The sequence below is a fragment of the Lampetra planeri genome, chromosome 9, assembly GCF_965212315.1.
Source record: "Lampetra planeri chromosome 9, kcLamPlan1.2.h2, whole genome shotgun sequence".
NCBI lineage: Eukaryota > Metazoa > Chordata > Hyperoartia > Petromyzontiformes > Petromyzontidae > Lampetra > Lampetra planeri.
In genome coordinates, this window is record NC_136115.1 from 11,376,651 (window position 1) to 11,397,740 (window position 21,090).

Consider the following 21,090-nt stretch of genomic DNA (forward strand, 5'->3'; position numbering starts at 1 on the left):
TGCGGTCAGCTGGTGAACACAGGGAGATGAGAGAGAGGGAGTTTCCTTGCAGCTCACCGCATGCGGAGACCGCGTTGTTTTGCGTGGCGTCACCGTCCTCGTGCGTTGTTCCAGGATGTGCCGCCCCTGTGTTTGCGTTGTGGTTCTGGCCAATGCACTCGGCCAGTGCAGAAATGACACAATGGCTCCGGCACTATTTTGCATTTTCCAGTTGTATGTGCCAAGTCGCTGGCTGTTAGGATCCTTTTGAACGGTTAATTTTGTCATTCATTGGTGCGTCCACATCGAAACGCGGCATTGTCAAAGTGGCAGCATTTTGTATACGTGAATTAATCTGGTGCCTTTTGGCCATTTGTGTCTTAAGGCCTGAGATGTTTATGGTCATTTCTAGGGACGACGTGCGCTGTATGGGCTGTGATCCTCTAGTGTGTGAGTGAGTGCGTTGTGGCGCACGTGATTAGGTGTGTTGCGGGGCATGCGAGTGGGTGCTTTGCGGGGCATGTGAGTGGGTGCGTTGTGGGGCACATGAGTGGGTGCGTAGTAGGGAATGCGAGTGGGTGCGTTGTAGGGCACGTGAGTGGGTGCGTAGTAGGGCATGTGAGTGGGTGCGTTGTACGGCTTGTGAGTGGGTGTGTTGCAGGGCATGTGAGTCGGGTGCGGTGTGTTGCGGGGCGTGTGAGAGTGGGTGCGTTGTAGGGCATGCGAGTGGGTGCGTTGTAGGGCATGCGAGTGGGTGCGTTGTACGGCTTGTGAGTGGGTGTGTTGCGGGGCATGTGAGTCGGGTGCGTTGCGGGGTGTGTGAGTGGGTGCGTTACGGGGCGTGTGAGTGGGTGTGTTGCGGGGCGTGCGGGTGGGTGCATTTCTGTGAGTGCTCGTCACTAATGTGCTGTTTTGTGCTGCAGCTCCCAGCCGATTCGAACAAGATGCACCATGCCGGGGAGGGGCTCCACCGGCCCGTGACGGCCAGCCTGTCAGGCTGCAGCATCGCCAGCGAGTCGGAGAGCAGCAGCCTCTCGGATATCTTCCAGGTAACCTCCCATCTCCCCTCCTGCCCGCTCACTAACCCCCGCACCCCTGCGCTATTGGCTATGATCTCGTGATTTTACAGAAGCTGCGGATGAGTCATGGTTTTCAAAAAAAAACAAATAGCTGTGGCCGCACGTTTTCCAGTGTGTAAGTGGGGTCCACGTGGTCCCTGAAAGAGGGAGGTGAGTTTGCATGTCTCTCCCCATGGTCGCGTGGATTTTTCTCTGAATCCTCCGGTTGTTTTCCTCATTTATAATCGACATACATTTAGAGTATTTGGATTCTATAAGTTTCCACATGATAAGCCACTTCGTTGAGCTGTCATTTGTGGCCAGGTGGCTTCTGAAAAAGGGCGATATAGCTCAGTGGGCCTTACCTGGTAAATATCAATTCTTACAATTTAGGTTTTAGTTTGACGATGTGAGTGTGAGCATCTGCCTTACAGTCAGGATGTACTTTTATCCGAACCTCCCACTCTGTGCACGTGTCCAGACATAGGGGATAACTGTGGATTCGCAGGTCGATGGCGTCTAATGAACGTTTTTTCCATTTACAAAGTTTTTAAAAAAATATGTTTTCATGTTTGTATTTTAAAGTTACTTTTAAAGATGCGTGTCCTAATGATGAGTGCTTACAAGATAATTGAGCACACAAAGTGGTGAATGTTCCGACCAGATCGGATTTTAGATACTCATTTGAGAACTTTGGGAGCTCACGAATGCGTTGATGATGATGATGATGATTATTATAAAGGACGAGGAGTAGCTTTGCCTCTCGAGCAGGAGAGCCGCTGCGCTCGCTACGTGCTCCACTGAGCAGCGACGGCTTAACCAGCCTTGCTCTGCTTGGGTCACCCCTGCTGCCTGCCTCTACACGAGGGTCAAAGCTAGACTATTGGTCACCTACCAGGTGTTGCTTTCTTACCGACGTGGATATCAGATAACTCTTACTTTAGTCGCAAGGAGCTCGGGCACAGGAAGGCGCCGGTTACTTCATATGTAACGTTGGTCGTTGGGTGATCGTCGTGCTTGTGTGCATGTGTACGGTGTGTGCACGTGCACAGCGCGGGGGGCATCGGGCACTTAAAACACAGTAAGGTGGCACAGTAGGGGACACAGGTGATGCATCTGCCAGTCATCTCAGTCAGTCAACACGTGGCAACTGGGTCTGTCCCGGGACCTTCCTGCCAGCAGTCGTTCTACACTTCACGTGGCCTTAAAGCGTACATAGCCTGGCACCAGCACCGTGGTGACGTCACTGCCACTTAGCGGTGAATGGTGGTTGTTGTTGTACATGTGTGCACGCCGAGCTCCGTCACGAAGGTGCGTGTGCGCTGCGCGTGCGCTGCAGACGGAGAGCGAGCTGGGTGACATGGACCTGACGGGCCTCACGGAGACCGTGGTGGACTCGGACGAGGACGACGAGGAGGACCTGGACCAGGCGTCCATGTCGGTGTCGAGCCGCGACATGGTGCGCGACTGCCTGGAGAAGGACCCCGCAGACCGCACCGACGATGACATCGGTACGAGCCGCCGTGGCCTCACCGCCCCAGCCTCACCGCGGCCTCACTGCAGGAGAAACTGAAATGTTGCTGTATTAGCTAACAATTTCGGACGATTAAATACGAGAAAGTCCGTGATATTGAAAACGTCAGCTGTAAAATTAATGCTAGATATCATAAGACCTCCTTTGCCAGTACCAAAATATAATAATACGTTTTTCCCCTTTTTTCTGGTAACAAAACTGGTGTGGACCAATCAGTTTCAAGGACAATGCATATATTATCAGAGTGTGTTTTTTGTTTGCATTCTGACCACATTTATTGTGGTTAATGCAGACATGATTCCTTGTAAAAAGCTTTTAGTTTTGTTGCCAGAAAAAAGGGGAAAAACATATTCTAATAATTCTAGATATGTATGTAGAACTTTTTTCGCACCACACATTGCCAACCGTGATAATCGGACGTGTTGGGGAAAGGACAGCAGAGCGGGGGAAGGATGGAATCCCACAGCACAGCGCTGTCAGTAAATGATGGCCAGGAGGACCAAAGTGTTACCGAACATCGTTAGCGGTCACTCTCCGAGGCGCCGAGGGGTCGCAGCTGACAGCGTGAGGTTGACGCGCAGCGCGGCACCGCGTCACTGTACCCCACAGAGCAGCTGCTGGAGTTCATGCACCAGTTCCCGGCGTTCGCCAACATGACCATGTCGGTGCGGCGCGAGCTGTGCGCCTCCATGGTGTTTGCCGTGGTGGAGAAGGCCGGCACCGTGGTACTGCGCGATGGAGAGGAGGTACCTGCGCAACTCTCTTCTAATTGCGCGTCGTCATTACCATCAGCATGGCCATCACCACCACCACCACCCGTTATCTTCAGGGCTAACGATCCCATTCATTGTCCTCACCAAATTCGGTCACAGTTCCTATGATCACTGTTACATTGCTGTTATGGCTTTATTTTGGTGATTTCGAAAAGTTTTTTGGTTTGGCCATGTTTGTTTGTGGTAATACGGAGTTAGACCGATGGCCTTAATCTAAGTTGTCTTGTGGTTGTTGTTGTTTGACTTGCATCCCACTGGGATTTTTGCACACAACGTTGGTGTACGGTGCTTTTTCTGCAATATTTTGCTGTCTTTTCTTGGATTTTCTGTTTGTATTTAGTCACATTATTCACTTTAAGATGTTTTTTGTTCATGTTTTTGTTTGTTGCGGTTGCTCCCGATTCAAGAGCCGAATGGCTCACAGGGCTATACCTAATAAATGAAACTGAAACTGAACGTGCAGCAACATCTCTAGTATGATTCAAACACAGCTACCAGAGGCTGCGCCAGGGGAACCGGGCTGGTGAAGTCATTTTTGAAGGCTTCTTCGCCCGTGCTGTGACCTCCCATCGTGCCGCTGACCCAACCCTCGTTGTGTCCCCTGCGGCCCTCAGCTGGACTCGTGGTGCGTAATCCTGAACGGCTCGGTGGAGATCAGTCGCGCCGACGGGCGCACCGAGACGCTGTGCATGGGCAACTGCTTCGGGGTGTCGCCTTCCATGGAGAAGGAGCTCATGACCGGCGTCATGAAGACCAAAGTGGACGACTGTCAGGTGAGAGCGCCCGGCGCTGTCGTGGAGCGAAGGCCCCTGCCGCTCACGCTCGTGAGTCACCGCGACAAGCGCCCACACGGAGGCTTCGCCGCAGGACGGGGCCTGGGAGCCGTGCCATTTCTGTGATGGCGAGATGTTAACTCCCTCGCCCGGTATACAGGAGGTCATGGGTTCGATCCCAACCCTGAAGCCTGCTGTATATTTTGAGTTTGCATGTTCTCCCCGTGGTCGCGTGGATTTTTCTCCGGGTCTTCCGGTATTATCCCTCCACAATTAAAACATGCGTTTCGAGTATTTAGCTGCCATAAATGTCCACGTGGGTAGCCACTTCGCTGAGCTATCAGTTGTGGCCAGGTTGCTTCTGAAAAAGAGCTGGATAGCTCGGTAGGCCTTACCTGGTAACATAAAAAAAAGTTTAATTGTTGTTTATTTTAATCAATTATTACTTCAGTGGTTGCTTTGTATGTAAATCCTGTGGTAATGCATCGTTTCATTGTCATGGTAGATTCTTAGGCATGTTATTATTTGTATGTGTGAGAAGCGTCCGATACAGCTGTGGAAGTATCAGACTTTTATCCCATACCTTGATATTAAACCATCGTCCCTGACACTTGAACACTCCCGGCATCACTGAGGCCCATTACTACCCTGTGTGGCTGTTGTAACATCACTTATTACAATGATAAAGCCATCAAGGTGATGTTTCAACGGTGCAGTGGTAGTTGGGCATAATAGGAATGCTGTTAGAAAGTTTGTATGTGTTACGAATATTGTTAGCGGCCAGTGTCATACTTTAAACAGAGCCTAAAAATCTTTTGAACAAAGGGCTCAGGAATGGAAACATAGGGGTGGTCAGGTCATTGATATTAAACCAACACATCTATTTCTGAAAAATAATTCAGCATTGAACTCTTGTCTCCCAAGCGTGCAAGCGTGTGCAGAGTCACCGAGCTAAAATGAATGGCTCGTTTAAGATCACCGTCTCGTCAAGACTCTAAAGAAAGGGCAAAATTTAATGGGCTCGTGGCTTAACACCCTGTTCACAGGGGCAGTTTTCACACTCGCTGATTAAATTTCCAAAGTTTGTTCTGGGAGGAAATTCATAGCATGCTGGCTTGCTGCGTGCGTGTCCTGCGTGCAGTTTGTGTGCATAGCGCAGAAGGACTACTGCCGCATCCTCAACAAGGTGGAGCGCAATATGCAGAAGGTGGAGGAGGAGGGCGAGATCGTCATGGTGAAGGAACACCGCGAACTGGACCGCACCGGCACGCGCAAGGGCCACATCGTCATCAAGGTTCGTGACCATCCTCGCCTTGGCTTCTAAAGTGATTGGGTCAGAGCCAACTTTCTCGTCGCTGGAAATTCATTTCTGATCAATATTACTTCCGTGACTATGCATTGCTTTCGATTTATTCTGCAACATGGTTGTTTACTTACGTAAGTAAAAAATATTATAATTGGTTGTGCGCCTTTTGGCGTCATCTGGTCCAACACCATGTGAGACTAGGCTCTAAGGAAAGCTGTCTCGGGTGTGGACCAATAAACTTCAAGGACAGTGCATACATTATTAGAGTTATGTTTTTTGTTTGCATTATGACTGCAGGTATTGTGGTCTATGCAAACATGACTCCTTGTAAAAAGGTGTCAGTTTTGTTTCCAGATAGAAGGGTAAAAAAAACAATTATCATATTTTTTACTGGCAAATGAGGTTCCAATGGTGGTAAAAATATTACTTTATCGTTGGGTTGATGTGATCTTCCGAGCATCACATTTTCAACGGCGAAATACCTACCGCTCGTTCAATAAAAGTCCCCCAGCGAAGTGCTTGCTGCGGCGCACGCACACCCACAGACTTGTGCGTGCGTGCGACCCGTTCCGTGACGGACCGAGCCTGACTTGCGTGACTCCGCGCAGGGCACCCCCGAGAGACTCATCAACCACCTGGTGGAGGAGCACTCGGTGGTGGACCCCACCTATGTGGAGGACTTCCTGCTCACCTACCGCACGTTCCAGCCCCACGGCCTCGACATCGGCAAGCGTCTGCTGCAGTGGTTCAACGACTCCAGCCTACGAGACAAGGTGTGGGCACGTCTACCGTGCGTCAACCCACAGCGCACGCTTAGCCACGTTTGCCTTTTTTAAATGAATGAAGTGGGCTGCGTGTTTGGTACTGCATAGCTCGGCCCTGCCATATTGCGATGTGCATGTCCGTATATGTGTGCGTGTGTGCGTGGCAAATGGAAACCGAAATAGCGTGGAAGCATGTGGCTGAGCGTGCGTGTGTGGGGTAGGTGACTCGGGTGGTGCTGCTCTGGGTGAACAACCACTTCAACGACTTCGAGTCCGACCCTGACCTCATGCAGTTCTTGGAGAACTTTGAGAGCTGCCTGGAGAGAGAGGTACACAGCGAGCATGTGGCTTGCACCAGCGCACGCTGCGGTGCACATGAATAAAGTCTCTGATTCAAAAGCAACTGTTGCACATGTTTAGCTCTTACCTGCCTCTTTAATACGTTGAAGGATTCAAATAATCGTCACAATGCGCGCCGACGCCTACTTTATCGAGGGGCGATATTTGCACGTAAAACTGTAGATCGATTGATGACTGATTGATTGATCGGGTGACCTCCTGCTGCAGAAGATGCACGGCCACCTGCGGCTGCTGAACATCGCGTGTGCGGCCAAGGCGCGCGTGCGCCACGTGACGGTGCGACGGGCGTCACGCGAGTCCCCGCTGGGCTTCAAGCTCGACGGCGGGCAGGACCGCGGCTTCCCACTCTACGTCTCCTCCCTGGACCTGCAGAGCAAGGCCAGCGAGAGCGGCCTCAAGCGTGGAGACCAGGTGCGGCCGTCGTGCCTTCCCCTCCCCCTCCACCTCCCCTCATCGTCAATGCCCGCTACTGACTGTCCTTATGTCGAATCTGCAATGGAAACCCAGCGCGACAGAAACGTCAACGCAAGCCGGAGAAACAATCAGAATTCACATCGCACGCGGGTGTGCAGCATCGCACGTACAACAGCTTTTTCTAGACCACCAGCTCAAAAGAACTAAACTTGTGTGGCCGTTTTGTCGTTTAGACCACTGACTAAAAATGTGGCTGTCCCAACAGCAGGGAAGCAGACACAGCTGTATGCTGGTTTCATTTTCATTGGGACTGATCAGTCCAGTATGGTCATCAATGTTTGCTGCTGTCATGTGCCTCTTGGGAATTGGTAATCTGGCCTACACTGGCCACACCTTCAGTTCTTTTGAGCTGGTAGTCTGGATAAGGCTGAGAGATTTTGTACCTACAGTGCGATGCCGTTAAATCTACTGTCCTTACGGTAGGAGTATTAGCATTTAGTTGGTGCTCATCTCCTGCTTACACCCCTGAGCCACTGGTGGAAGTTCCACACTCCTATGGCAGGGGCAAGTCTATTCATAGGACAGCCACTGTTGACTTGTAGAGTCGCTCGCTCGTCCGCTGGCCCCTAGCTGAGTCTGATGGCCATGTTAGGCTTGGTAAAGGGTGAGAGACGTGGCATGTACGTTGTGTGGGGGTGTACTGACGAGAATGTGTTGTCACCTTGGTTTGTTCACCTCCCAGATTCTGGAGGTGAATGGTCAGAACTTTGACAATGTGCTGTTGTCACAAGCCATGGACATCATGAAGAAGAGCACCCATCTCTCCATCACCGTCAAGAACAACCTTCTCAGTGAGTCCAACGCACACACTCGCTCCCAGGGAGAGGCCCCCCGCTATGCGTCGCATCCGAGACGCTCAGCCCGCAAAACAAAGCGGACGGTCTCCTCTTGTTTTGGTCGTTTATCACATCGACACACCGGGTTGCGTGCGCGCCTCTCGCGGATGCTGTCCCGCTTGAAGAAACAATCCGATGGCGTTTCGCTTGGCACCCGGCCCCGGCTCCAGGTTACAAGGAGATCTGCCACCGTCTGGAGGAGGAGCAGACGAGCGGCGTGCAGCACAAGCCCCGCATCGCCGACAAGCGCTACTCCATCCCCGACCTCACGGTGCAGCTGGAGCTGCCGCCCGGCCACGAGCGCTCCAAGGACAAGAAGGGCAACTCCATGGGCAAGAGCAAGCTCAAGAAACTCATGACCAAGTCCAAGATCAATCTCCTGCCCACCAAACCGTCCAGGTGGGAAGCTCAGCCACTTGACGTGCTTGCGTTCATCTCGGTGCAATGGCCGGGAAGATTAGCCAGATGATAACATTTGAATGATTCGGCGGGTGTGCCTTGGTGTGTGCAATCCACGTATACAGGTCTCCCTGGATGACGAGATGCTGTTGTTCCTCAGTGTCCTGGCCACAGGCAATCACGTGGGTCTCTTGGCTTGTGGCATCGCAGTGCTTGTGATAGTATCTGATGCAGAATCTTGTCATTTATATCATCTTGTGCGGTATCTTGTCATTTTATTGATATCTTGCACAGTATCTTGTATTATTGATATCATATTGTGCCACCGGAACTAGTGCGGGAGAGTGAAGCGATTGTAGTTGGCCTCATCAGCAGACTCGCACCAAATTAAAATTCGGCAGATTGATGAGTTAACGGGGTAATAGAGCGCACCATCAAACCTGGCCAATAATGATATCCACTGTTAAAATAAGAATGGCTTTTTGTGCTTCACATATCATGACATATTTCTGCACTTTCTTGGTAATGAGCTTTCATGACAGTTTAACAAGTGAAAGTTTTGGAAATGAGTTTTAAAATTTTAGTTTCATTTCGTTCTTTTTAAATTAGTGCCCTAAATTATGAGGCCGTTTCCATCCACGTGCTCTTGAAATGTATATATCTGAGCCCCGGTTTGACACACATGTTTATTTGCACCCGTGTTGCCTATATGTGTGTGTGCTTCGCCGCTCTGCGCACTTGTGCTGCTCGAGACGTTTGGGCAGCGTGGTTCTGGCTCGGTGCGGTTTTGTCGGTAGCCTAGCAGCTGAGGAGCGCAGCAGCACGGCGGCCACAGAGCCACCCCCCCCATCCCCCCCGGCACGTGTGTCCATGAGGTTCGCGAAAAGCCACTAACCGTCAGGCGTCTCCCTTCCCCCCCCTCCGCCCCCCCCCCCGTGGCATGCTGCGCAGTGAGGTGGCGGTCACCCAGGATGACATCGTGCTGGGCGTTAAGGCCCCGCGGCCGTGCCCCGCGCCGCTGCCCACGCCCGCCAGCCTCTCCTCCTCGAACCCCGACCTGGTGCAGTGCCACGGAACGGCGGAACTCGGCACCGCACCAGGTACTCCTGCCGCGGTGCAGCGGCCCACGCGAGCGGCGGGCGCTCCGCCCTGTAGCCACGAGCGCATCGGATCCAACACGGATTCTCCCTCTAGCCGGAGGGAGAAATTCTGGAAAGAACTTTTTTTTACGTCCTATATAATGGCAGAGCGAGTTTAATCTTAGTTTGCTGTCTACCCAGCCAACGAACTAATTTGGCCGATGCTTCGTTGCGAGCCTGGCCAGCAGGAGGCATCTTGGCAATTGTTAATTCTCTCTGCCCTGCAGCAACATCACAAACAAGGCCTCTGATAAGGATCCACTGCAAACCCCGCTTGTTACCACTTCAGCAACAGCCTCGGTTGTAAAGAGGCTCTCTTATCTATGGCCCGCGTGTAAAAAAAAAATAATACACCACTATGAAACATTTCCCAATTCCTACTCGTATTTAGGCTAATGCAGATTGTTCTTACTCTACGTATATTTCAGTTTTTTTTCCCACGCCTCTTTTAACTGGAAGTATTCTTGGAGGGCTTTGATAGTGTCAGTAATATGTACGAACAAGTCGTGGGTTAGATATGTAATGACCGAGCAAATTCTATGCAGCGCTGCACTGAACGGGGACTGTTGCCGTGTGTGCTGCTGCTGTGCACAGTTAGAAAGGCAGAGAACACCTTGCGCTCACGAAACCAGAAGTTGCTTGAGAGGAAGTCTCTCGCCCACAACATGTCCACGCACCTTGTTTTCAAAGAACTGCCTGGCGTGTTTGCGTGCGTCTCTTTCGGTAAACCCTTGCACCTTAATTATGAGAACCCTTGCGTGCTTCTGGTTCCTGTCACACACAAGAAGCACCTGGCGTGTATGTCTCATGAAACCACTGTTGTGGTTGATGTGCAGCTGTCTCGACCCGATTAGACCCATGAGATCGAAATGTCTCCTCGTTAATTGTTGCATTAAACGTGTTTTAAAGGTCGGGGCATGAATATCCTTGCACGCGTGTCATGTGAAGCGTCGCATTTGTTAAACCTCAAAACAGGAAAGATATTATTTTTACAAGTCTGCACTCGTGACCCATGTCATGGGTTAGGTGTTTATTGGTTTGTTATGGTTAAAGCACGGTGTGTTGTCCAATGTTTTTGTTGGCAGTGTGCGAAGTGTGGCTGTGTATTTGTCGTCTCTCTGCTCCCCTGCGCCACGAAATCGTTCTTAATCAGAGACAGATTCAGTTCATTGCATTGCAAAACAATCGCACCACCACCAAGTCAGATTTGTCTTCTACACCACTGAGTGGCAATTTCAAACTCACGTTGTCTTCACGAGGGCTGCTGTGCAACTGTGGGCAATTTTTACAGGGACATTTACTATTTCGTTCGTTTGGAAATTATCACAGTTTGACCACTGCTTTGTAAGTGCTGTCTGCTTGAAAGGCACCATCTGCTCTACGCTGTTGATGTTGTGTTCCAGTTTTGTCTGTGCGCACTGAGTGAAGCAGCGTGGGAGAGCTCTGCTGTTGGCAACTGCTTCTTAGGCCCCGTCTGCCTCTGCTCAGTTGCCCATTTGGTTCACGTAGACTCCCACATTGCTGTAAATCTAGAGAGAGTCTGATGTACAAGTCATGTGCAAATCTCAATACATTCTGCTCCCTTCCATTCCCACTCTCCGCCACCCCACGTGCCCACTCCAACCGGCCTGTGCCAATCCCAGACGGAATTCCTGTCAGTGAGTATCCATCCACATGTGCCCGAGCTCACAGCATGTGTCACGTGTACCCTAGCTGATAGCATGTGTCACGTGTACCCTAGCTGATAGCATGTGTCACGTGTACCCTAGTGTACAGCATGTGTCACGTGTACCCTAGTGTACAGCATGTGTCACGTGTACCCTAGTGTACAGCATGTGTCCCGTGTGTCCTAGTGTACAGCGTGTGTCACGTGTGTCCTAGTGTACAGCGTGTGTCACGTGTACCCTAGTGTACAGCGTGTGTCACGTGTGTCCTAGTGTACAGCGTGTGTCACGTGTGTCCTAGTGTACAGCGTGTGTCACGTGTACTCTAGTGTACAGCGTGTGTCACGTGTGTCCTAGTGTACAGCGTGTGTCACGTGTACCCTAGTGTACAGCGTGTGTCACGTGTACCCTAGTGTACAGCGTGTGTCACGTGTGCCCTAGTGTACAGCGTGTGTCACGTGTGTCCTAGTGTACAGCGTGTGTCACGTGTGCCCTAGTGTACAGCGTGTGTCACGTTTGCCCTAGTGTACAGCGTGTGTCACGTGTGTCCTAGTGTACAGCGTGTGTCACGTGTGTCCTAGTGTACAGCGTGTGTCACGTGTGTCCTAGTGTACAGCGTGTGTCACGTGTGCCCTAGTGTACAGCGTGTGTCACGTGTACCCTAGTGTACAGCATGTGTCACGTGTACCCTAGCTCACAGCATGTGTCACGTGTACCCTAGCTCACAGCATGTCACGTGTACCCGAGTGTACAGCATGTGTCACGTGTACCCTAATGTACAGCATGTGTCACGTGTACCCTAGTGTACAGCGTGTGTCACGTGTACCCTAGTGTACAGCATGTGTCACGTGTACCCTAATGTACAGCATGTGTCACGTGTACCCTAGTGTACAGCATGTGTCACGTGTACCCTAGTGTACAGCATGTGTCACGTGTACCCTAGTGTACAGCATGCGTCACGTGTACCCTAGTGTACAGCATGCATCACGTGTACCCTAGTGTACAGCATGTGTCACGTGTACCCTAGTGTACAGCATGTGTCACGTGTACCCTAGTGTACAGCATGTGTCACGTGTACCCTAGTGTACAGCATGTGTCACGTGTACCCTAGTTCTCACAGCATGTGTCACATGTGTCCTGGCCCTTTTGCCATCGGGGCTGGTATTATTAAAGTTTGCATCAAGTTAGGATTTATTTACACAGCTACAGAAGCTATGCCAGTCTATCGAGTGATAAGAAGTCTGTTCTACGAGGGGTTAAGCAACGTGAGCAAGTCAACTCCCTGTTTACGCGCATGTGATCAGAATCTCCTCGGTGAAAAATTCTGCATTTGTGCCTGGCGCCTCACGCTCTCTCGTGGTCCCAGAGTACTTTCTGTTCTGGCTGTTGCCGTCCCCTGAGAGTCGTCAGGCTTTCCTCTGCAATTGCTCTTGCCACCGACACATCCTGTGAAAGCCAGGTTTTTTTTACGGAAGTCTTTGCGTTCAGAATTTTATGGAACAGGCAGTCGAATTTAATACGATTATTTAACCGTACAAAGCTACATTTTTTTTTAAACATCAAGATCAAAACGTTATCTTGGCTACAGCCGTTGATGCCACCACTCCTCGCCGCCAGCGCTCCCTACCCTCCACCAGATCCCGCAGCTGCTACACAGTCGACACGCTGCGACCGCCGGGTTCTGCCCTGACGGCTCCCACAATCTGCTGTTAGCTCTTCTCCCTTGGCCGCCAGACTTGTGTAGACCACTGTTCTAAAAATGCCTAGCGTGAACTGTGATTGAATTCGATAACGCGGTGAATGGGCCTTTCACAAAGGTTAACAAATTATTCGGCGATGCTGCGTCGGCAGTTTGTTGCACAAGCACAATTAACCCGAAAAAACTGAACACATCCATCAATCACACTGCCTTAAAAGAGGAGTACATATAATGGGTGACGTTTCGCGCGAAGGCCCATCCTCATGGCAATTATACAAAGGTGGATCTCTTGAGTTTTATTTCTCTCACGGTGCACATGCCCGCACCTCCGATTGGTACGGTCGGTTACGTACGGTGCAAAAGAAGTTTAACATACATACGTACATGCCTGAGCAGCCCTCCTGAAGTCCCTCATGTCTCACCGCCCGTCCAAGCTCGGGCCCGAGAACTAAAGACTTCTTCCATCTAGCTGGAGGCCACAGTCTCCTTAATCCTGCCTCTGCACTCCGCACTTTCTGAGCTAAATAGTCACCACACGGCACAGGGCCCACGTGCGGTTGTTTATGTGTTTATGTGCTCAACGTGGTTTATGCCACGTCCTGAATGGTGCTTTATCGTGAACAGATATTGCGAGTTGAAATGAAAGTTTGTGGTGTGTAATGCTTATTGATCCATGATTACATTAATGCAGGGATAAAAATACATTCATATAGGAATGTGATTTGTCAGGAAGCTCTGTTTAAGCATCAAGGTTTTTTGTATTTGTTTACTTATTTAAATGTCCCCTTGTATGCAAGAGTGTTGTTGTTACTCCCATTATGGGGGGGGGGTGTATCCCTGGGAAGATGCTCTGCCAGAATTACGTTCAGATCTTCTTGTTATTGTTCCCCATTGGAGTCCACGCTTGTTCTTTGCTTTGTTGTTCATGGCTTCACTGTGTTCTGTAAACTCTCCGCCAACCCAGCTATTGCCATTCCTCTATGCGTCTCTCTACACGCTACGAGAGACTACCCTGACCCAAGCCTTGATATGCTCACCTACCATGTCTATTTAGCTATGTAAAAACGAACACATGACATGGTGTTTTCGATGATATCTCATTTTTTATTTGGGCTTTTTCAATAACTTATGGAGGGCTGTCACTTAAAATATTCGTTTTATTTTTCTGATATATATAGGTCAGACATTTCATCTTATGATGGGCATGAGTGTTACGGTCTAGCTTGATCTCTGTCTGGCAGCACAGCTGAGTGCATTTCAATTCCTTGGGTGAGTGTGGGCTGTCAGCAGTTGCAAGGTTGAGTGACAGGCACTGGGTCACCCGTGTGATCACGCTGTACAGGACAAAGATACCCTTTATTGCCTTTAGAGACTTTTGGGGAAACTGCTGGCAGCAAGCACCTATGAAGGCCAGCACCACGCCCGACCACCTTTATCTCCCCAGTCCTGATGTTTTACACGCCACACCAGGTACTCCTTTAAGGCTGAGTAGACCTATGGGAGGCCCAGGACCCGTTCAGATAATCGTCACTGGTGTTGTCCGTGAGCGTAAATCCCCGGGTTTGCAGCGCAGCCTGCTAACCACCACGCCACCGCTCCCCACCAATACCAGTACCTGCCATTCGCCACTAAGTGACGGTGACATCACCACGGCGCCTATACCAGGCCACACACGCACGCACACGAGCGCGCCACACGAGCCCCGCACGGTGTATATTTTGTCTTAGGTGCATTGTTGTGTGCTCCTCCCACGAGACATCCCAGACCAGGTGGTGAAGGTGTATCGGGCGGACCAGAGCAGCCGCTACGTGATGGTGAGCCGCGAGAGTAGCGCCCGCGAGGTGGTGGTGGCAGCCCTGCGCGAGTTCCAGGTGTGCGAGGCGACCGAGGCCTACTCGCTCTGCGAGGTGTCCGTCAGCCCCGAGGGCTTCATCAAGCAGCGGCGGCTGCCCGACCACCTCAACAAGCTGGCGGAGAGCATCCAGCTGAACGCACGGTGCGTTTCCCTCCCGGCCGCCCCCGCACGCACGCACACACAAGGGGCGCGCGAACTCAGTGGATGTGAACGTTAAAAGCTACGTCCCGCTTGCGTGAGCGGTGAGGCGGTGCTCATCTCCGGTTTACAGCCTTGAGCCGTCCGTTGAAAGTCCACATTCCTATGGCGGGGGAGAGTTGAGCTATGGGACAACCGCTTTTGGCTTCACCGCAATGCGGTACTGATTTTATCCACCCCAGAGAGATGATGGGCTGAGCCGAACCCCGAACAAGGATTTGAACTCGGTACCTTCCGATAGCGAGCCGCTCGCTCTACCGCTGCCATGCAAATTAACGACCTAAACTCTGATGGTGCTCGATGTCCATCGGTGCTCTCGGCTCGCGGTGCGTGCCACCGACCGGTGTCTGTTGTTTCTCCGGAGATCCGTGCGCGTAAAGGCTGTGTGTGTCCTCTCCCCGCAGCTACTACCTGAAGAACAACTCCCAGACGGAGCCTCTGTGCTCCGACGAGCACGCCCAGGAGCTGCTCAAGGAGAGCCAGATATCGCTGCTCCAACTGAGCACGCTCGAGGTGGCCACGCAGATCTCCATCCGCGACTTCCAGATCTTCCGCAGCATCGAGCCCACGGAGTACGTGGCCAACCTGTTCCGCCTGGGCGGCGCGGCCGCCTGCGAGCACCTGCAGGCCTTCGAGGAGACCCTCAACCGCGAGACCTTCTGGGTGCCCTCGGAGGTGTTGCGCGAGACGGGCCTGCTCAAGCGAGTGAAGCTCATCAAGCATTATCTCAAAATCGCACTCAACTGCCGGGACAGCCGCAACTTCAACTCCATGTTCGCCATCATCAGGTGATGCTGCTGCTGCTCGATTAATCGCATGTCGCGAGTTTTTGTAATTAAAAGCCCGCTCTGTGTGTTCACGATGGAGCTCGCGGGCGGTTGTGACGATGCAAGCGGTGGCTGTGCGCTGAGCGGTGGTCGTGTCCGGCGTCTGTGTCGCAGTGGGCTGAGCCACTCGTCGGTGATGCGCCTACGCAGCACCTGGGACAAGTTGCCATCCAAGTACGAGAAGCTGTTCTCCGACCTGCAGGACCTGTTTGACCCCTCGCGCAACATGGCCAAGTACCGCAACCTCCTGAGCAGTCCCAGTTTGCAGCCGCCCATCATCCCACTGTTCCCGGTCGTCAAGAAGGATCTGACCTTCCTGCACGATGGTACGCGTCCAGCAAGCACTGTGCATTGTTCTCCCGCTGCAAATCTTACACGCCCAGCTCGTGCTTGCAAATGAGGCTAACCTTTGAGTCGCAATTCATTTTTGAAAAACAACTTCGATGCTTGACACTGTGTCTGATCATTAAACCCGGTTGTGAGAATCGTTTTTCAACCTCGCGGTGAGCTGAAACAATAATAATTGGCATGTTGAACTTGAGCCTCGCCCGAACCTCTACCTATATTTCCATCCTAACCCATGACAGACCTAACCCTAAATGCTTATCCGTTGCAGTAACCGTGCATTGCCAACCACGCATCCATCATTTTCACCCATTATGGTGCGTGATCCCTCGTGCTAATGAATTGTTCACAGAAATTCTCTTCCCATGATGACGACGTCATCCCCATCCCGATCTTCAACCAATCTCACGCGTAGGTTTGCCACACACGTAGGGCTCTATTGACGGCATGCTTTGCGCGCGTGACTCCGTAGGGAACGACTCGCGCGTCGAGGGCCTGGTCAACTTCGAGAAGCTGCGCATGATCGCCAAGGAAGTGCGGCACGTGGGGCGCCTGGCCTCGGCCAACCAAGACCCCGCCGTCATGTTCCGTCACCGGTGAGGACGCACGTGTCGCGGCAGGTGCCGGCGGTCGCCACTGCACCGCCCGAGAGACGCCCCTGCTGCTCGTGGTGCTGCCGCTGCTGCTACTTGATTGGGCCAGTAGCGCGTCCTGTCCCCTGCGCTAATGGGAGTCTCGTTAGAGAGATGGAACGTCAGCCGGACTTTTCTCTCCTGTCAGTTGATGGTGTCATTTCACAGCATGGGTGGTGCGAGTGGTTTTTGGATTGGCATTTGTCTGTTGATTGGGAACCCTGTTTTGGACAGTGCATGAATGCCGTGTAGGTGTTTGTAGTCAGGTGCATGGATGTGGATGTATTCAGAATTGGCAACATTGTTCAATGCCACTAAAAACACCTGGGATCGTATTCAATGGCCGATTGTAGTGCACACGAACGTGAAAGGGCATGCTGATTTGTAGCCTACGCACGCATCCCAAAGGCAAATTCACCTCGGTAAGACAGTGATTGCTGGACAGCCACAGACCAGGAGCAGTAGGCAGATGCTTGACATCACACAGTTGTCTAGATTAACTCGTGGCTCTATCTAGTCATCGGTTACTTTTTAACCAAATATTTTGCGCGACGTCTTCGTGTGTTACTAAACACAGATTACACTTGTTCATGTGTGCTTCCTGTTGTTTTAATTCTTGTGTTGTACGTAGTCTTCACGTTGAAGCTTTGTGCTCTTGATTTTCACCACTTGACGCTATTGGACATTAGCCAAAGGGTTGGAAACCGATGGTCTGGGTCGCCTTAATCTTGAGATGTTCACCGCCGCACAGCACGGCTCGATGCTGCAGTCCCTCGTTCATGCTCAGAATTGATCCGTAAAATGTGCATTTTGCAACAATTAGGATCGTCAATTAAACTTGTCTTTGGCAGAACGTGAATCCCATCGGTTTAAAACCCGGCAGGCCTCACTCCAGTCCTTGTCATGAAGCTCTCCCTCCTGCGGACGTGCGATGTAACCGGTGCGACTGCCGTGTTTCTATCTCTTCCCTATGGCGCTCTTTGCCCTCCTTTTCACACATGTCTGAATAACAGCAAGAGGAAGTGGAAGAGGCTGGGGTAAGTCGTCGGTCTTTCACGCCACCAACACTAACCACCTTTGCTCGTCCTTACTCGCCGTCTGCCTCTGAACACTAACCAACCCCATGGTTTGCGTCGGATTCGTGAGGCCTGCTTACTGGACGCAGACCAGGCTGGTGGCATTGTTAGCGCTGCTGGAGAGGTTTATTTCTTTTTTTGCCAGGGGTGGGAAAGCGTTGAATCCCATTTGGGGGCACAGTCTCGTCTGCTCTGAGAATGTTCCGTCACCCCCTTGCCTCGGGCGGGGCCTCGCACGTCTCATTTGGCCAACGTGACGCCAGGGGGGTGAAACTTTTGGCCAGAGCGACGCTGCTGTCCCCCAAACGGGTGGCAGTCCCCCTCGGCGGTGCCGGGATTGCCCCTCCCCCATCCCCCCCCCCATCGCTTGCCAGGCGTTCGGAGCGGCGGTGTTTCCTGCACGAGACTCCGGTGCACAATTGCGACGCTGACACTGCGTTGTAGACGCGTGGGGTGTCGCCGCAGACGAGTATTGTTAAGCGAGTCTCACTCTGAGGAGTTGACGACAGTTGTACTATGATGTGTGCATCTTTTAAAAACTTGCGTTTATATCGGAGCATTATTTCGTCTTCTCAAGGTACCAAAATAACCAATTCACTTGATGAGAATCTTATTTTGTTAGAGGCCTGCGTCTGTACACGCAGACCCTACGCCATTGCGCGTCCGTACGCGTGTGCGGCCGAGCCACGTCGCATCTTGAGATGCCCGAGAGCGTCTCTATGTGTTGCGCTAACCCCTCACTGCATTGTAACCACAGCGGTGAAGTGTGAGCGGGTCGTTGTTATGCGGGGCGTTCGAGAACGCGTCGGATGCACGTACACTTCAGCAGTGCTGCTGTGGCCTAAGTGTTTTGTTGTCAGTTGCACATGTACATTTATTACTGTGTTTTGTATTTATATCGAGACGAGAGAAACACCCCCTTTTCCACCTTGGAAAATTGTTTGGATAAGTGCCGTTAGTGAGCGCCTATTTAGGTTAGGCTGGCACAAGACAAGCCATTCAAGGATTCGCCGGTACTACAGACCATACGTACTCTGTATGGTCCGTACTATGTTCAGCCACCACACCGCAGGAAACAACCCTTCTCTTTCTGCTTCCTCCCTTGCACTGCTCCACTTTGGAATCCCCTCCTCCCATCTTCTCTTTTCGCAGAGCTCTTATAATGTCAATTTTAATCGCTTTGAACGTGATGAAATAACATGCGAGCGAGCGCTGCCTTCAGGGATGGTGTGGCAGCAGTGGCGGCTCTGCCAAAGCACTTTTTAATTCCATTGCAATTGAGTCGCATTGACTCCCAGGTGCATTCATAGTCGGTGCTGTGTTCAAGGCCTTGATTCATGAGGCCAGAGTTGGGGACTGAGACTCACAGGGATGAAGCCGGACAGTTCGTGGTACTGCTGCTGCTGCTTAACTGCTGCTGTTGCTATCCTTGGACTATGGGGTCTGAAGTATATGTTGACAGTATTTTCCACCGTTGGCATTCGCAAACGCCGCTATAAAATAAATATAAAGACACAACAAGTTTATATTCATTCACTGGTCCTGCTGGAGATGCTGTGGGTGGTGCGACATCTGACGGCCTTTGGCGGTGTGTCGTGCGTGCGCCATCCTGCAGGTCGCTGAGCCAGGGCAGCACCGGCTCGGCGCTGGAGGCCGCGCAGGCCAGCGGCCACAAGAAGCGTCAGCGACGCAGCTCCTTCCTCAACGCCAAGAAGCTGTACGAGGAGGCGCAGATGGCGCGGCGCGTGCGCCAGTACCTGGCGTGCCTCGTGGTGGAGCGCGACGAGGACCAGCTGCAGATCATGTCGCTGCAGTGCGAGCCCGCGAGCAGCACCCGTGAGTCGCGCGCTGCACGCACGTACGGCGGCACGCTACGTCGCGTTCGCTCACATTTCCGTACAATTTAGCGCCAACTGAGAGCTTACTGGAATATAAACTGCGCACGTACCCCGATGGAGCAAATCGTCCGGAATTCGCCCGCTCTTGAAAGATCCCCAGAAGCAAAGGGAGGGCTGTAACAGCTTGTCATATACGGTTGCTACGACAGAACACCTGGAGCAGCAAGTGCGTTACCACAGCAGTAGAGTAACGGTGGCTTAATATTATAATTTTAACTGTTGCAACGTTGAGACGGAGTTGAAATCACCGGGGCGAGTCTTCGGTGATGTCACCGTGCGCGCCGTGTATGACGCGGCGAGTTGCAACGGTGCCCTTTGACAGCCAAGCGTGCGTGTTTGCTGTGCATGTCCGTGCAGTGCCGAGAGCGGCCGACAAAAAGGTAGCGAAGACCGAGTCGTCCCCGGGCAGCTCGCGCTCCGCCCCCGCCAAGCAGCAGGCCGTGCCGGCCGTCACGCTGCACCCGTCGGGCCGCGCCGTGCCCGTCAGCTCGCTGCCACCCTTCGGTAGGCACGCACAGACGCACTGGCACGTGCGCGCACACGCACGGTTCCTGCACAGTCACGCACTCATCATGATCATACGCTCACGTCCACACACACTCGTGCACCGCCGATTAACAGGTTGGCACCTCTGCCGTTGGGAGTGCCCTTGGAATGTTTTAGATGAGTTGCGATGTAAGGCGCTTTGAGTTGCCCCGAGGCGTTTAAACGAGTGCCCAGTATGTGCAAAGATTGTTGTTGTTGTTATTATTGTTACGAGCTCTCGCGCGTGTGCAGCTTTACGGACGCAGCACATTCTCGACTTTCTCGTTCTGTGCAGGGATCACTTCGCATCAGTCGCTGCAGAAGATCCTTTCACTGTCGGAGGAGGCGAACCAGGACAAGCACAAGCACAAGTCGGAGGATTCCCTGTCCATCACCTCCTCGCAGTCCGACCCCTCGGCGTCGCCGCACAACTCGCCCCGCAGAGGTCAGCATCCCCCTCCGCCGCTGCCTCGGCACTGTGGGTCCCCAAGGCGGGACTGCCGCCTCTCTACGTCGCTGTCCAAGCTGCGTCTTTCCTCTCGAAGGGGACTTTGAATGTCTCGCGTCACCCTCCGTCTCCATCCCTTTCCAGATTTCTCTCAGGCTCCTCGAGCACCCGTGGCTACACTGCTTTCTGCCAGCGATTTACGCGGCATGTCCAACGCCTCATTTCTAATGCACTGCTCTCGTTTTTTAACACCAAACTCTCGAGCGCGTTTCTGATCCGACGTCGGCGAACCTTGTGTTGTAGGTGCTGCTTGATGGGAATGAGAGTGAGAGCGCGGTTTCACGCGATGGGCGTCGATGTCGTGACGCCCCCGGCTGCAGTGTCCGGGAGCCTTCGGTGTGCAGGCCGCGCTTGCGAATGCCCCGAGCCGTCACCCAATGTCGCTGCTCGCGTGATTGTTGCGCCTGATGTCGTGTGGTGTTGCGTTACCCGAGATCGAGAGTTAAGAATGACGTGGAGGTTGTGGGC

At 52.3% G+C, this 21,090-nt stretch overlaps 1 protein-coding gene across 9 annotated transcripts in view; it reads left to right on the forward strand.

Moving 5' to 3' along the window:
- The window catches only part of LOC144720673 (rap guanine nucleotide exchange factor 2-like), a 232,657-nt gene that overhangs the window by 202,768 nt on the left and 8,799 nt on the right, over positions 1 to 21,090 (forward strand). For 8 of the 9 annotated variants that reach the window (XM_078597611.1, XM_078597614.1, XM_078597616.1 and 5 more), the window contains 18 exons: positions 903 to 1,028; positions 2,377 to 2,548; positions 3,181 to 3,317; positions 3,959 to 4,117; positions 5,259 to 5,411; positions 6,032 to 6,196; positions 6,409 to 6,516; positions 6,755 to 6,958; positions 7,704 to 7,812; positions 8,028 to 8,256; positions 9,208 to 9,356; positions 14,514 to 14,754; positions 15,216 to 15,599; positions 15,753 to 15,964; positions 16,456 to 16,579; positions 19,307 to 19,527; positions 19,947 to 20,093; positions 20,410 to 20,559. In XM_078597611.1, the coding sequence (XP_078453737.1) occupies positions 903 to 1,028; positions 2,377 to 2,548; positions 3,181 to 3,317; positions 3,959 to 4,117; positions 5,259 to 5,411; positions 6,032 to 6,196; positions 6,409 to 6,516; positions 6,755 to 6,958; positions 7,704 to 7,812; positions 8,028 to 8,256; positions 9,208 to 9,356; positions 14,514 to 14,754; positions 15,216 to 15,599; positions 15,753 to 15,964; positions 16,456 to 16,579; positions 19,307 to 19,527; positions 19,947 to 20,093; positions 20,410 to 20,559 (3,190 nt within the window). The remainder of the gene's footprint in view (positions 1 to 902; positions 1,029 to 2,376; positions 2,549 to 3,180; positions 3,318 to 3,958; positions 4,118 to 5,258; positions 5,412 to 6,031; positions 6,197 to 6,408; positions 6,517 to 6,754; positions 6,959 to 7,703; positions 7,813 to 8,027; positions 8,257 to 9,207; positions 9,357 to 14,513; positions 14,755 to 15,215; positions 15,600 to 15,752; positions 15,965 to 16,455; positions 16,580 to 19,306; positions 19,528 to 19,946; positions 20,094 to 20,409; positions 20,560 to 21,090) is intronic. The other variant, XM_078597612.1, reaches the window with a different exon arrangement.